Here is a 16,876-nt window from a genome sequence, read left to right as displayed (position 1 = left end):
AGTGGAAACAAAATGCGAGATCAAAAGGTGTGCACACTTATATATACAGAACAAATCTCATACTCCTTATTGCTATGTTTCTATGACTGTGTGTAGATGTGACCAATGCATCTGTTTTAATATTGTATTATGTCATATTGTATCTTATATTTGAATTTTAATAAATTAGCATGAATGTCAAAAAACCTGTTTTCACTTTGTCATGGGGGGCTACTTATGTGACAAAAAATCTGTAACGTAATAAAATGTGGAGAATGTGTGCAAACGTTCTGCCTTGACTGTAGGTTTTTAGTACTTCTGAGTAGGATTAAAGGACTTTGCTCATATAAATGTAAAGGTGAAAGTGTGTTTGTGTGTACCTGACTGAGCAGCCCTAGGTCCTTTAAGAATCGGCCTAGGGTCTCATACAAGTTGGCGAGTCTGCTCATGCTCTCTTCACTTTCGCAGCTCCGCTCAAACTCCTTCAGAGCTTCAAAATATTCCGCCGCCATGGACACCTTATCCTTCCCAACAAACTGCCAGTATGTCAGGAGCACTGAGAAATGACCCCTAAAAACACACACACACACACACACACAGCACCATGAAATACATACAAAACATAACTGCCCCTGGGATTCAACAACTGGTTAGATTAAACTGCAACCATGAACTGTTGATCAAATCCATCACAACCAAAAACTAGTCAAATAAAACTGCTTCACTAATAGTTTTATGCAACAGTTCAGTCACTTCTGGACAAGTTACACTTTTTTAAGTGATAAAGTAGTAAACACAACATCTGTAGCCAATAATAGTTAGCAAATCCTAATGCATAGTTTCATACAGTCACATACAGTGTAGTCTGTCCGAAGGTTTGAGCACACAAAGTGTGACAAGGTCACAGCAAATCAGGCCTGAGGCATGTCACCAACTATAATTAGGAACTGCCAGCTGAATCAAACGTCAAAGCTTTATACGTTCACAGCCTTTTCAAAACTTGTGTTAATACTCAAAAAAAGAAACAACATGCTTCTCTAAACAAATGTCTAAAGATCTGAAAAGAATCAATGTTTCTACTATTTGTACTATGCAGACTGTTAAAAAAAGGCAGTTCAGGAAAATTGTGAAGGTCAAGATGAGAATTCAAAGACTAAGAAAACTCTGAGAGAACTGCTCTTATGCTGTTTTGCTGCCCTTTGCCATATGGTTACCAACAACCTGCATGAAAGTTTCAGTCAAGAGGGAGGTGCACGATTCCACGGTGCATTGCACAAATATAATCTAGTTACCAACTAGTTGATTTGTTTGCTTTTTTTTACCCATTTCCACTAAGCCATGGTCAGAATGTTTCTATTCTGGTTGAATTACAGTCTTATTGTGCCCCCCCCCTAAGTAAATTGCCCCATAAAATTATCATGAACTACCCTGCAAAAGACATGTCTCCAGGTTGACTGAAAAAACACCAACAAAAGGAAAAATTATGAACAGATGAATGGATGGACAGATAAATGAAATCGACACCTCTTGTAAAGATTCTGTGAGACAAACAGGTTGAGCAGACTGAGCTGTAATTTACTCCTGTCGTCCTGCTGCTGCAGTAACCATGGCAACTCATCCGCAACTCGCCATGTCACTCTGTTTTCACTGTGAAAATACATACATACGTCATAGGTCATTTACATTAATTTTTTAAAGGATGCATTTTTTTGACGGGGTGGTATATTTTCTTTACTCCATGCACTATATACATGAAATAAACACAGTGGTCACCATGGTGTGAAAAAAAATCTATTTATGTGCTGTTACTACATACAGTCTGTAGCAGAGTCACTGAACTGGAAGAGGGGAAATTATTAAATGCTGTCCTGTTTCTAGCTGCTGGGACATTTTTGTTACATACAACCATTAAAAAAACGTGAAACGTTTAATACAGCAAATCTCAAACATGTGAGAGGAGAATATGTATAAAATGAAGTGCTGACCTTAGCTGCTGGCTGAAATAGCGAATGAGTTTTTCTCTGTACAATGCGCAACACCTCCCTCCGTCAAGAAACTCCTGCATTACAGCCTCACATGCCTGCACAGAGTACAGAGTTATATTATCCACACAGTAACACCACCTAATCAAAAGTGTAATCGTACTTACACTATATGTCCAAATGTTTGTGGACACCCCTTTCTAATGAACACATTTAGCTACTTTAAGTTGGACCCATTGCTGCCACAGATAGATAAGTACTGCCAACAGAATAAACCTCTCTGGAGCAGATAAATATGAACCTACTGGAACCATGCCTAATGCTAGGTATGGGCTAGAGGGGTTTGAGCTGTGAAGCAGTGGAACGGTGTTCTCTGGAAACATGGTGCTCCATCCAATACTTTTGGGATCAGCTGGAGAGCTAGGGATGAGGTGGGGTGGTGATCATTCAACATTCTGACCTCACTAACTATTGTTGCCTTTTTAATACCCTTGCTTTTGGAAGAAACAATTAATGAGCAAGTTTCCCAATACCTTTACCCATATAGTGGATGTTGTATGTCAACAAACCGTAACCAAAGAAACACAGGAAACATGCTTGGATTAAAACAAGCAAACAAAAAAATGAACTACTACTACAAAAAAAGTAAGAGCTGGGCTAACTGGTGTACTCTCAATTACTGGAATTTTTTACAGTGAAGTTCTAGATACAGTTTATAGGATGTGAAACCAAATATACTGACCAGCTTCCACACTTTAAGACATGGCGAGCAAACACCTAAACGCACTTCTGCTGCTCAGACATAAGGTCTTATCTGTTCCATTAAGGTTTATTTCTGCAGTACAGGAGATGTTGAAACTGATTATGTGGAAAGGAAGTGGAACTAAATATGATTAACAACTCCTCTGACTCATTCATTGCTGACCTACAAACCAGATTCCAAAAAAGTTGGGACACTAAACAAATTGTGAATAAAAACTGAATGCAATGATGTGGAGATGGCAAATGTCAATATTTTATTCGTAATAGAACATAGATGACAGATCAAAAGTTTAATCTGAGTAAATGTAACATTTTAAAAGAGAAATATGTTGATTCAAAATTTCATGGCGTCAACAAATCCCAAAAAAGTTGGGACAAGTAGCAATAAGTGGCTGGAAAAAGGAAATTTAGCATATAACGAACAGCTGGAAGACCAATTAACACTAATTAGGTCAATTGACAACATGATGGGGTATAAAAAGAGCTTCTCAGAGTGTCAGTGTCTCTCTGAAGCCAAGATGGTAAGAGGATCACCAATTCCACCATTGTTGCGCAGAAAGATAGTGCAGCAATACCAGAATGGTGTTACCCAGCGTAAAATAGCAAAGACTTTTAAGTTATCATCATCAACCGTGCTTAACATCATCAAAAGATTCAGAGAATCTGAAACAATCACTGTGCGTAAGGGTCAAGGCCGTAAAACTCTACTGGATGGTTGTGATCTCCGGGCCCTTAAACGTCGCTGCACCTCAAACAGGAATGCCACTGTCAAGGAAATAACAGAATGGGCTCAGGAATACTTCCAGAAATCATTGTCAGTGAACACAATCCACCGTGCCATCCGCCGTTGCCAGCTGAAACTCTACAGTGCAAAGAGGAAGCCATTTCTAAGCAAGCTTGATACCAAGCTGCATGATGGTATAGGGTTGCATGAGTGCTTGTAGCATGGGCAGCTTGCATGTCTGGAAAGGCATCATTAATGCAGAGAACTATGTTTAGGTTCTAGAACAACATATGCTCCCATCTAGACGTCATCTCTTTCAGGGAAGACCCTGCATTTTTCAACAAGATAATGCCAGACCACATTCTGCAGCAATCACAACATCATGGCTACGTAGGAGAAGGATCAGGGTACTGAAATGGCCAGCCTGCAGTCCAGATCTTTCACCTATAGAGAACGTTTGGCGCATCATAAAGAGGAAGGTGCGACAAAGAAGGCCCAAGACGATTGAACAGTTAGAGGCCTGTATTAGACATGAATGGGAGAGCATTCCTATTTCTAAACTTGAGAAACTGGTCTCCTCTGTACCTAGACGTCTGTTGAGTGTTGTAAGAAGAAGGGGGGATGCCACACAGTGGTAAAATGGCCCTGTCCCAACTTTTTTGGGATTTGTTGACGCCGTGAAATTTTGAATCAACATATTTCTCCTTTAAAATTTTACATTTACTCAGATTAAACTTTTGATCTGTCATCTATGTTCTATTACGAATAAAATATTGACATTTGCCATCTCCACATCATTGCATTCAGTTTTTATTCACAATTTGTTTAGTGTCCCAACTTGGAATCCGGTTTGTATTTAGATATTTATATGTTGGAGCTGTTGTGGCAAATGATTGCACTTCTCTGAAATGAAGGATCAGGAGAGGAAAAACAACAACAACAACAGTGCAGACTTTGATGGTCCAGAATCTTCTACCAAATGGAAGCGGTTGGAAGACATTTGGCAGCAAGGGCAATACCTTGAACTCTTCCTTAAAACCATTCCCACAATGCGTGGGACATTATCTTGCTCAAAGACGCCACAGGCAAATGCCACCAAAGGAGCGTTGGACTGGTCCAAAACAATGTTTAGGCAGGTGGCATGGGTCAAACTGACATCAATATGAATGCCAAGACTCAGGGTTTCACAGTGAGTGATTTCATAGTCAATGAACAGGAACAGTGGAGGTCAGGTTTCACACATTTGACTCCAAAATAACCAGCCATATATGGGTGCAAATATGGCTTTCATGGAAGGGACATGTCCTCACCACAAAATCTAGCACCAAAGATGTGCTGAAGAAGGAACATCTAATCAAGCCTAAAGTACTGTAAAGATGTTGGAGCTGTTGTGGCAAATGATTCCAGGGGAGAAAAACAAACAAACAAACAAACAAACAAACAGACCTTTTTGGTTGCAATGAGCAATAGTGTATTTAGTGTATTAGGCTTGTGTTGTGTACCAGTGGCATGGGGAACAGGTCACTGATAGAGGGAAGAATAGATTTCAATAATTATCAGCAAATTCTCAAAGCAAACATCACACCGTCTACAAAGCAGAAAGGTTAAGATGAAGACAATGGTTAGGATAGGGATCCAAAAAAGATCCTAACACCTCAAAATCCTGTGCATTTTACAGACATAGAAGCCAATTCAAGGGGAATTGGGTAGAAACTCCCCAACCAAGAAGCCAAAGACTCTTAGTTGCTACAAAAAGCATTTAGAAGCTGTTATACGTGTCACCGACCATGGAAGGGGCCCAAACTTTTGCTTTGGGCTCTTTTAAAAAAAAAAAAAATTAAGCAATACAGCTTAGATGTAATAAATACAAGTCATCTTCTTATTGCTTTTCTTCAAATTCCTATTTCCTTTCATTTTAATACGTGTTTAGTTTTGTTGTGAAGTGATTAAGCTAAATAATATCAATGACTGGAAATATCCCTTCATTCTCTCACACAAAGCTACAGAAAAAGCATGGGACCTGCAGATGCTGGAAGCGTACGAGTCCACATCCGAAGTTGATAACAAGCAGCCTGTGCAGACTGCAGAGCAGAGTGGAAAGGGCAGGGAAACTCAGCTCAGGAAACATCTCCAACACTTCCGTTTCGCTAATGCCATTATGACTGGCGCTTACCAGGCACAATAACTGCAGAAAAAGAAATACACACACAGTTTGTAAATAATGAAAGAAACCAAAATTGAACAAAAGCACACAGCATAGCTCATAACAGTAGCAGATGCCACCTTGGTGTATGAATTGCATCTGTATTAATGTCCATTTTCCATCTAACCGCCTGACCAACACTCATGTCACTGAAAGCAATCAAATCCTCATGGCAATGCCTTAACATCTAGTAGAAAGCCTTCCCTGTACAGTAGACAGATACTACAGTAACAAATGAATGTGTCCCAATACGTTTGTCCATAGTGTGTTTAGATGAGCTCACCTCTTTCATGACATTCCTTTCTCTGTCAGTGTTAAGTGTATCCAGTGCCACCTTCAGACAGAGCCTGTACAATGCCACAGTATCCTGGCATGACACACACTGTTGTAGGGTCCTCTCCAACGAGCAGATGGCTCTAGAGCTGAGACACAAGATGTATTTTCTATTATATATTTGTGTATTATAGTAATATATATTTACATTAGTTTAACAATAACTACCCAAACGATACCCATTGCATAAAACAATTAGCAGGCTTTTTTTTGGTCAGATGAAACAGATGTCTTGAGGAGTCAAGGTGAGGCTAAGAACACTGTATCAACTGTTAAGCATGACGGGGCCAGTGGAAACAGGAACGGAATAAAAAAGGACGAGTACCTCAGAATCGGTCAGCATAACCTCAAACAATCAGCTAGGCACGCCTGGAAAATAACAGTTCTGCCAAACAGAGGGGTCAAATAGCCAACCAAAATTCTGCCAGAAGCTTTTTGATGGCTACTAAACGCATCTGGTAAGGGTCCAACTTGCTGAGGGACCTTTAACCAAATAAAATGTGTGCTGTATGTATAGTTTCTTACTCTGTGAGTATAATTATGACCCTCTACTTATTTAAAGAATGCGTGCATGTACAGAACAGTGCATGTATAAAAGATGTAGTTAAAGATGTTCACTCAATCTGCCCCATGATGAGTGTATATAAACATCCGACCACAACTTTAGATGTCTTTATGACTTGGCCACTTTTTGGTCAATCATTTCCTTAGGGCCTGTACATTGCTTGGAATGTTTTAAATGCACAGGCAATAAAAAGCTGTGACACTTTGTTAGAAATTGCTAAACTAGTGTGTCGGTGAATTTAAAATTCTAATTCGTTTTATTTCTTTTTTGATGAGGATTCATTATTGGACTTGACCATGACTAATGATATGTTAACAGAAGGCTGACACCTCTTTCAATGAATTTTCTGTCCTTTGGAAGCGTAAATGTCTACAGCCAAAGTTGATAACAAGCAGCCTGTGCAGACTGCAGAACGGAGAGGAGAGGGCAGGGAAACTCAGCTCAGAAAACATCTCCAACACTTCTGTTTCGCTAATGCCATTATGACTGGTGCTATATACTGCACAATAACCTGACTATAACTTAAATAGCTATAACTTGACACAATAACTTCAACGCTTGTTACTATGACAAATGATATGTTTAAAAGAAGGCTGATCTCTTTCAATTAATTTTCTGTCCTAAATGCTATGCTGAGAGCTAAAACTCTAAAAGACACCAAGCCAGGCCTTATGGCCATATTTTTTTCTTTATCAACATGTACTTCTGGAATTATTGATGTGGATATTTACTATTATAGTTGTTATTGCTTATTTATTTTGTATATATACACTTCTTGCTTTTTATCTGATCTATGGCTTTGAGCACTGAAAAAAACCCCCAGTTCAGATCATGTGATCATACATGATGGCTCAATTTCCTGTTTTTTTTTTATGCTTTACTGACTGCTAAACCACCAACAAGCTATGTTTAGAAACATAATATTTTAGAAAGATGCATTAGTATCTTTTTTTTAGGGAGTGGATCTCCTACTTTTTGGAACGCATAATGAATCTTCATTAGCTGGATGAAGAGTTAACTGGGTGATGCGGACTTGTCTAGAACTGTTGGACAGGTATTATTTTTGTTTGCAAGGAATTATCTACTGAGAACCAGCATTCTGGTGTTGTAGTCTAGGCAGGATGCTTATTTTGGGCACAATGCTTCAGCTAGCCATGTTTCTTGGTTATTTTAGCCAACACAACAGAACAAATCAAGGGTAAATAGGTCATGAACACAGGCAAACTTAGTAATGGACTCACTGTGTGAGGAGTCTGGCAAGCAGCGAGACGTAGAGAGCGTTGCAGGTGGAAGCAGAACGGCAGTGTTTTTCCAACTTCTTTTCCTGTTTAACAGCATTAAAAAATATCACAGCGATGATACTTGTCAAAGACAAGAGAGAAATACTTCAACATGGTAGTATATAATGGTGCAAAAGTCAGATATTAAGTTAAACAGACTTTAAGTACAAGTTATGCAGTTTTCTGATCATAATGTTGTGGTATGTGTAGCTGTTTCAGACGCCTAGTGAGAAGATCACTAAGAACACTTGCAAATGAAACTGCTGAAGCTGCTAGCTTTCTCCGAACAATCGACTGAACACCCCAGAGTCCCGACCTCAGCATCACTGAATGAGCTGAAATTACTCGGATGATGAGAAATTCATACAAAATATAAATGTATAATTTATATTCTTCCCTGATGCTGAAAAGTAAACTCCTGGACTTAACGGCTGTTTTGACTGGAAAATAAACAAAGATCATGGTCATTTTTTCATACTACTGTAAATTAAAGCAATGGTTTGGACAAAAATTACAAAAATTGTCCAACGTTTGCTTCTTTAGCTTTTTCCTGGAGCTACAGGGTAGCTATGGAAATAAACAAAGCATATAGCCACCAATTTAGTAATCATAAAAAAAAAAAAAAAAAAAAAACAAACAAAAAAAAAAAAAACTAAATAAAATAAAATACTAAATACTAAATAAAAAACTTTATGCAGTTTTTAAAAGTGTGTCATGATTTAGTAAGGTGGTTGCGGGCTTATATTACTATAAATCTTTGGTCAAACCATTGCTTTAATTCACATAAAATCTATTAAAGCATGCACACATGCTCATTTTCACACCTGGTCCTTTGTGAGTTTGGTGTCACTGCTCACACACACTGTGTTGATGACACTTTTCACTTCCCTGGGGTTGAGAGGGTCCAAGTGCAGTGTGGGCCACAGCCTGAGTAGAGGACAAAAATACTTATACTGTACTTGTGGTCTCTAATTTACACTCTCAAGGCCAAAGAACAAACACAAATGTTCAGTTGCCGTGCCACACCTGTGTTTGTTAGTGTTTGACCAGAAATGGTCGAATTTGACATGTTGAATGCGTGTTTGATGATTTAACGTGACTTAGAACAGACTTTTCCACACACAGCTGCATACCCATGGAAAAACACGTCAAACGTTCTTAATTACAATAGCAAACAAACCATTTTTCCAAGATTTTCCAAGATCTGCTGCTTTGTTGGGTGGTGTTTGACTGGTGTGGTACAGATTTTATTTTTCAGAACATTCTAAAACAACTGGCAAAATTAGAATGTTAGGGTTTGTCTTAGAATGTTTGCTCAGTGTGCTCTTGGCCTTCAGAGTTTGTGTTAGAAGGAAGTCCCCTGGGCAGGTCTGAATGGTGTCTGTGTAGTTTGTGTATGGGTGTTTTAATAAAATACCTCCATGCCTGTGGGCACGTCTCCACATTGACTGACACCAGCACTCTGACGTTGGCAGGAAGAGGATCAATCAGCCACTTCATATGCCGCTCTGCATTCTGTGAAGCAAGATAACGACCAGCAGAAATGTAACCTAACACTTTGTAAGCAATATATTCATTATAATGTATTAAAATCTATTTGAAAAAAAAAAAATGGAACTGGAGCAGTTTGATACTAAAGCAACAAAACACAAAAGGGAGTGTGTTATAGTGAAATAACAGCACAGCTATGATGTCACTTAACAAGCAGCTTGTTGCTACATCACAGTAACAAACTCCACTCACTGTACAGTCTGAAGTTAATTTTCCAGCTCCAGACAAACTAATTAAACTCAAATTTGTCTATTTGTCTTTTGTTATTGTGTATTATTGTCTTAACCCTTTTAATTTCATTTGAGGTTGGTCTTGTTTTCTTTTGTTCAGGACATTTATGTTGCTTCTTGCAGCAGCTAACCTGTATTTGGTCAATGGAGTCAATGACAATGACTATGTTGCCGTGGTGACGTGCAGACAGCCTTTCCAGCCACCGAGGAAACTCCTCCAGGATTTTGCAGGGGTCCATGGTCAGGCCAGAGATGGACCAGAAATGCTGCAAGAGCTTTAGAGCAACAACATCCAGCAGCAATTCAGCAGCAGTACCATAACATCAACACTGAATCTATCAGGAATACCTTTTTACCTATGCTTTTTATCTTTACACAGTCGCAGAAATTGCTTATGCTAACAAAAACAAAAGGTATGTGTTTATCAAATATTTCACAACCGCTTCAAACATGGTTTCACCAATCAGATTTTAGATTTAATTAATGTTGATGTTCAATAAATTCAATAAAAAGTTTCAGTATAACATAAGATTTGGAAGTGTTGTGTGTGAGAGAAATCAGACCTTCACAGTGAGGCGTTTGATGATGAGGACGGGCTCTGCACTGGTGGAAAGAGGGCGACCCACAAAGTGATAGAGGATCAGGGTGTTGGGGGAGTGCTTCTGCTGGAGTTCTATCCTTAAACACATTTGCAGTAAGGTTTTAAAATACAGTAACTCATGCAAGCTTAGATGAAAGGTTCACTCCATACTGAGCTTTAAAATAATGGATTTATTAGGCTAATTGTGAACTGAAAGTTTTATGTAGCTAAAATACCATTTAGCAAGCAGCAGAGATTTGCCTGATCCAGGTCCTCCTGACACCAGCAGTGGAGGAGTTGGGGGAGGAGCAGCCACCATATCATTTAGTCCCTCAATATACTGAAAAGAGCGAGATATAATAATTGATGCTCACAAAGCAAAAGGCAGCTCTAAGCAGATAGTAAATCTATAGGTAGACTGCAAAGCAATGCTGAAATGGAAATCATATTCTAATAATCACCCACTCGTTGCAAACTCTTCACAGGTGTCATCAGCTAGGTTTCATCAATGCTTTGCTGAATTAAGCCAACCTTAACCACCAAGTATTTATACCCATTTTGCATTTTATATATTTTTATTTTTATAAGACAATTTATGCTCAAGAGGTATTCCAGTTCTAATATTATAGCACAGTATAACACAGAATGTTTATGGATCATTGTCTCAACCACTAAGTAGTCAGACCTTCTGGAAGTTGAGGCTGGCTGCAGCGCTGCAGATATGCTGGTAGGCTTCAGTCTGCTCCTGTTCATCATGCAGATCCCACAGAACATCTCCAGAGTCTGCTTCTTCTCTTTCCTCCACTACTCCACTGTCCTCTAGCTCCAAACCCAACAACTCCTGTACACACGTACACACACACACACACACACACACACACACACACACACACACACACACACACACACACACACACACACAGAGAGAGAGAGAGAGAGAATTGTTACACTATTGGTCCATTCATCATTATATATTGACACAATGTAAAGAAAAACTGCCAAATACAAATTATGTCAAAACCTGAAATACAGCAAGAATGAAGAAAGTGTTTTTGCAGGACAGTGGCTTCTGCAGTTCTTAAACTGTGGACATACTGTTATCTAGGGCTGGGCAATATGTAAATTTTATTGTATCGGCTAAAATTTTGTTATTGTGATACACAATAATGCTTTTATGCTAAACATATTGTTAGTGCAATACTCATTTAAAACTGCAAGACTCATTTAATTAGATGAAGTACAGCAGATGTTGAATAAAAATCACTGTATTCAGAATGGGAGAGCATCTGAATAGTAGTTTTTAAGAACTGATGTATTTTGTCTGTGATTACATGTATTATAATAAATATTCTATATGTCTTTAAATACTGTGATGTTGTATTTTCACCATAACGCCCAGACCTACTGTTATCTATAAACAAAAATAAAAGTACAGAGAAAATGTAGGCTTCAAAATGACTTTCTGCTGTTTTAATATACCTGTTTAATAATCTTCTCTAGCTGAGCGTAAATAAGCGCAGCTCCATCCTCTGTAGAGCCAGCATGGTCCACCACCTACACAAAAAAAACAACAAAAAAAACCCACCCAAAACAACCAAATGATTTATAGTATACTCACACCACAACCACAAACAAACTCCCAGTGTAAAACGTAAGAAGCTTTGAAAGGCCATGTAGAATAGAATGCCTGGTAATTTCTGTTTTTCCACATGAAACAGGTGGAAATGAAGCCATCATGTGCATCCTAAGCGTTGTGAGAAGAAAGTACTGCATTAACACAGTGTAGTGTGCATCCTACCTTAACCTTAGCGGTTTTGTCTGCATTGTTGACCCTCTCCAGGAGCTCTCTGGTGTCTGGACTGAGACTGGACGCTCCCTCACACTCTCCTTTCCTCTCCCCTGTCTTCAAGTACAGCAGTAGAGGACGAGAGTCTGGACACTTCACAAATGCCTCCTCAACGTCTTCCATCACACAGCTACACAGCCACAGACAAACGACACACACATCAAACTTCAGACATACGTTGTAGGTGTTAAAATAAACATTGTCTAAATATTAAATATTATATATATTTTTATATATATATGTGTATGTATGTATGTATGTGTTGTGTGTGTGTACGTGTGACTGACCTGGACACTGAGGCCTTGAGTAAAAGCACACACACAGAGCTCCTTTCAATCTCCATCTTGCGTTCATCAGCATATAGTGCAGCCTTCTCTTCAGGGAAACACACGTTTAGGTAGAAATGACCCAAACCTTCACAAAATCTCTTCAATCCAGGGGAATACGTCTAAAAAAAAAAAAAAAAAAAAACAGAGATAATGTTCATGTATTCAGGATTAGGATCTGTGGGACTATCAAAAAAGTAGGTACTATAATCCATTCAGACTACTACTTTGTAGAACCACCTTATACTGTAAGTAACAACTTAAAGTCTGTTGGGGTAAGTTGCCACCAGCTTTTCACACTGTTTGGAGGTTGATTTTAGACCTGGCAGATTTGCTCCAGGTTGTTCAGGTTGTATGACCCCATTTAAATAAATTTAAATTCTATCCAAATTTGAACTTTGTAGGCCTTTTTTGTTGTTTATCCACTCCTTTGTCTTGCAGTATCTCCCTGTGTTTTGTACCAACCATAGGTCCTTTAATTTCAACAAGATACCCAGTCCCCAGCATGATGCGATCATCACCATACTTCACTTTCGGAACGTTAGGTCTGTGGTGTTGATTTTTGTTTTTTTGGTTTTGTCAAAAACTCTCTTTTCATCTTATATTCACAACAGTTGAGTTGTTCAGAACTGTAATATTACAATCAGCTTCTTCTCCACTGCCATATCCAAGTGAGTTCACAGTCAGTGCTAGGATGGTGCTGGCTTTCTGACAAGCTTAGGAATACCTGGCATCAATCAAAAACGCATACTACTTAAAAAGATCTGAGCCACCATAGAAAGATAAATCCAGTCTTTCATTCAGGTAGACCAGCAAGTACCTCAAGGACTGCATGTGTGTACCTGTATAAAGGCCTGTACTTCTGCTCTGGTCTCCTGGGTGTAGATGAGGTAACAGCGGACTGTATTACTCCATAAAGCCTGAGACACATGAGGAGAGACCTGCAGCAGGCTGGCCACAGCTGCGTCCCAGTCATCTGAAATGCACAAGAAATGGAAATGACTGATATGTAGATTAATCACTTATATCACTGTCTGGATCCTAGAGCCCTAAAATCTAAATAACTAGCATGCAACCTTGATGTACTAATAAGACTCTGATCTTAGTTTTAGCAGTCATGTCAAAGCAAATACCCAAACAGCATTTTATCACCTTGAGAACATCAACAAAATTTGAGATTTCTTTTTAACTAAACCAGACCTGGGGAAACTCCTCCATATCTTTCTTTCTAGCATGATTGATTAATGTAATTGACCCCTAACTGCACTTCCAAAAAAAGACAGATTCCAAATGCAGTGGCCAGAGTTTAGCACTATGATGTTGCTGTAAGGGATATCTCCTTTTCTATGTTGCTGTGGGCATTTATGATTTGACACAAAAATGACAAGATCATACACCTAATTAAGGTTGCTGTACCAGTTTATGATCAGATCTTCCACACTTCCATTGGGACAAGGAAGATGACAAGATCCTACACCTAACAGTTAAGGTTACACATAACCTTTCATTCACCCAGATTGTAATCACTTACTGCATTGCAAGCTCTCCCTTGTCAGTGTTTCTCTGATTTAAGCCCACAACACCTCTGGATGGCAGTGAAGTCTGTTCCTCCTCATCAAATCTTAAAATGTGCTTTGTGTTTGATGAGATTTGTTTAATATCACATTATCTTTAAAAATATTAAATGTTAGATAGGGAGATCTATAACTTATACGTTTATAGCACTTTGTATCATTTCAGCTCTAGTAAACCATGAATATATGGAGTGTTTTATGTGCAAGTTTAGCAAACTCTTACCTCTACTAACATTGGCGAATGGTCCCTCCACATCTATGAGACTGTGAGCAAACTCTGGTCCTCTGTGAGCCTGCTGCAGCTGCATCATACTCCCCATAGAGGGCTCACTACCCAACACACCTCCACTCCAGTACTCACACTGGGTCCCTGCAGCTACACACAGGCAGATTGCAGCAGTGCATGGTGACACATCAGCCTGAAAGTGGTGCTTCAACTGAATAAATATTGGATGGCTCTTCAAATGTAAACATTGCATTCACTGTACCTCAGCCTCCATTTCGAAGGAGAATATAGAGGCAAGGTACACAAATTACGTGACTAGCATCCATCACTTCAGTGAGTCAGGTTACAGACATCTTTTGAAAGTACCTTGGTCAGGCTGGTTGTGTGGATTGAGAGTATGATATGTGCCTGTAAGCTGTTTCGTAATGATATATGTGGTTTTTGCTCTGCAGGGCCATGTGATGAGGTTATGTTCTTACTTGTGATACTTGTTCGGTTGTCATCTGAGTCTGAGTCAGCGGGGTCATACAGCTGAATACCCTGAGCCTGCAGCTGCTGCATTTTGGACTCTAAATCACGCTTTGCCCGCAACAAATCCTGAATCTCCTTCTCCTTGGTCTCGCGGAAAATCTGTTCATAAGGCGAAATAGAAATGATACGCAGGGCTAAATGGGAAACAATTAGTGTAAATTTCAATAGCCTCCTGGTCAGATTTAAGAGCTAGCAATCAGATGACATATTTCAGAGATCATTTATTAAATCTGCACATTTTAAACAGTGCAATAAATAAATTAATCATGTGTTAATGTGATGTGACAATAAAATATTTATTTTGACGGCCCTTCGTTCCTATAATACTGGTAGGATAGGGTTCTAGTCAGAGGGTAGAAATTGAAAATGAGTAAATTGGGGGGAAATTATTTCTTACAAAATATATATACTTATTTACCAGCCTAGCTCTGCTAGTAATGGTCCAATGCCATCTAAGATCTCTGCCACCTCTTAGTGAAGGCTAAATGCAACTCGAGGATAGTGCAGTCTTGTCAAACCTTGCGGTTGACAGGGGTACAGATTGTATGATAGTAAGATTGTGTTCCCTAAGAAGAAGGGATGTTTAAATGTCAGAATCACAGACCAAGCTTCACACCTTAAATTGACGTTTCACTTTGTCTCTGTCATGTTCAAATGTGGCTGCTCTCTCCATGGCCTGGTACTTAGCCTCCAAAGCACTCTCCTTCTCCCTGAGAATCTTCTGGTATGTCTTTTGCAAAGCCTGGAAAGCAGAAAAGCAGTGAGCTTCCTAGACATCTAAATCCAGTGAATGTTACTGAATACACTGCATGGCTGGACTGATATGAACATGGTCACTACAACACCACTTTATAGAGCTAAACATTCTTATAATCAATATCTTTTAACTTAACCATTTAGATGTCAATGTTAATTAACCAGTGCTAAACTGCAATTGTAAGTTGTCAGAATGCAAGTTCTCAGTTGCCATAAGGGGTTTTCCTATGCCATAGGACCACAGCATTTAACGCTATAACACAAAAAACTTCACACTTATCCAATAATAGTCTAAAGATTTTTTATAGTGACTGAAAAAAAGTGTACTTCTACAAAAAGCATTTCAAATATACTTAAACAAGGTAAAGAATACTAAAAGTACATTTTCCATTTTATATACTTTAGGAAAACAAACAAAATATATACTTTCTCTGTTTTTCCATAAAATGTAATGTAAAGCAAACTTCAACAAATATATATTAACTTGCCATATAAAATGGAATCAAATTGTTTTACACATTTATTGCCTTTATTTAGACTATAAAGTAACTTTCTTATCATGTCATTTTTTCAATTAAATTTGGTAACCTAAGTGCATTATATTTGGGCAGTGCAATTTGATGAGTACCATCTACCATCTATTTGCATACTTGGCATGTCTTTCCCCCCCCTCACTCTTCACCAGTGTGTAGCCATCCCCGTCCCAGACTACTTTCACCTATATGTGTGCAATTGTAGTTGATACTGGGGAATTGCTGCTTGGCCTCAATGTTGAAGACTTTAAAAGCAAGTTACCACTTTCTCTGTTGCAGGCAATGGTTTTAAGACTCTGCACTGAGTAAGGAGTGACAGGATGAATTGTCTTTAGTTTGTATGTAGTGTCTTCACTCATACTTAAAACTTAATCATTAATTACCAAAAAATCATTAATTACCACCATTGTGTAAAAGTTACATGTTTTTATAAAGCACATTTGAATACTGTAGTTAACAAGCAATAAACAGCATGTGCCGTGCTGTGCCGGTTTGCATAATGTCAGTGTGCCGTTAAGTTTCCTCACTTAAAAACTGAACAAAATCTGGTTATTGTAGCAACTGTGCTCCCACACTTCGTCGGTTATGTTTCTTTTTTGGAATGTATTTCCTTTTGATGCTAAACTTAGTTTGAAGTTTAACATCGCTCGCTTCATTCAACTTGCTCTTATTTTTAAAAAAAATTTCAGCGTAGGCGAAGTGCCGCAAGTGACGGAAGCGGATATGACAAGACGAGTAACACAAAAAACGTGCAACACAACGAATCGATAATGAAATTCATTCACTTTGAATAATCGATTATTATCAATTTTATCGATTTGTTGTTCATTTAAACACAGCTTAACCATAGTTTAAGTATACCCAAGGTGCAATAGGTTGTTCCAAAATTGAGTAT

At 38.6% G+C, this 16,876-nt stretch overlaps 1 protein-coding gene across 4 annotated transcripts in view; it reads right to left on the bottom strand.

Annotated features, from left to right (window-relative positions):
* nphp3 (nephronophthisis 3) overlaps nt 1–16,876 on the bottom strand; it is a 37,380-nt gene that overhangs the window by 12,674 nt on the left and 7,830 nt on the right. For all 4 annotated transcript variants that reach the window (XM_072680328.1, XM_072680331.1, XM_072680329.1 and 1 more), the window contains 19 exons: nt 15,309–15,434; nt 14,641–14,791; nt 14,159–14,311; nt 13,204–13,337; nt 12,323–12,483; nt 11,988–12,165; nt 11,669–11,743; nt 10,875–11,030; nt 10,426–10,529; nt 10,173–10,287; nt 9,741–9,884; nt 9,246–9,343; nt 8,653–8,755; nt 7,790–7,872; nt 5,934–6,072; nt 5,468–5,632; nt 1,965–2,059; nt 1,504–1,626; nt 360–549 (listed from right to left, as the gene is read on the bottom strand). In XM_072680328.1, the coding sequence (XP_072536429.1) occupies nt 360–549; nt 1,504–1,626; nt 1,965–2,059; nt 5,468–5,632; nt 5,934–6,072; nt 7,790–7,872; nt 8,653–8,755; nt 9,246–9,343; nt 9,741–9,884; nt 10,173–10,287; nt 10,426–10,529; nt 10,875–11,030; nt 11,669–11,743; nt 11,988–12,165; nt 12,323–12,483; nt 13,204–13,337; nt 14,159–14,311; nt 14,641–14,791; nt 15,309–15,434 (2,493 nt within the window). The remainder of the gene's footprint in view (nt 1–359; nt 550–1,503; nt 1,627–1,964; nt 2,060–5,467; nt 5,633–5,933; nt 6,073–7,789; nt 7,873–8,652; nt 8,756–9,245; nt 9,344–9,740; nt 9,885–10,172; nt 10,288–10,425; nt 10,530–10,874; nt 11,031–11,668; nt 11,744–11,987; nt 12,166–12,322; nt 12,484–13,203; nt 13,338–14,158; nt 14,312–14,640; nt 14,792–15,308; nt 15,435–16,876) is intronic.

Source organism: Salminus brasiliensis, chromosome 5 (genome assembly GCF_030463535.1).
Source record: "Salminus brasiliensis chromosome 5, fSalBra1.hap2, whole genome shotgun sequence".
NCBI classification, from domain to species: domain Eukaryota; kingdom Metazoa; phylum Chordata; class Actinopteri; order Characiformes; family Bryconidae; genus Salminus; species Salminus brasiliensis.
This window is presented reverse-complemented; position numbering and strand designations above follow the sequence as displayed.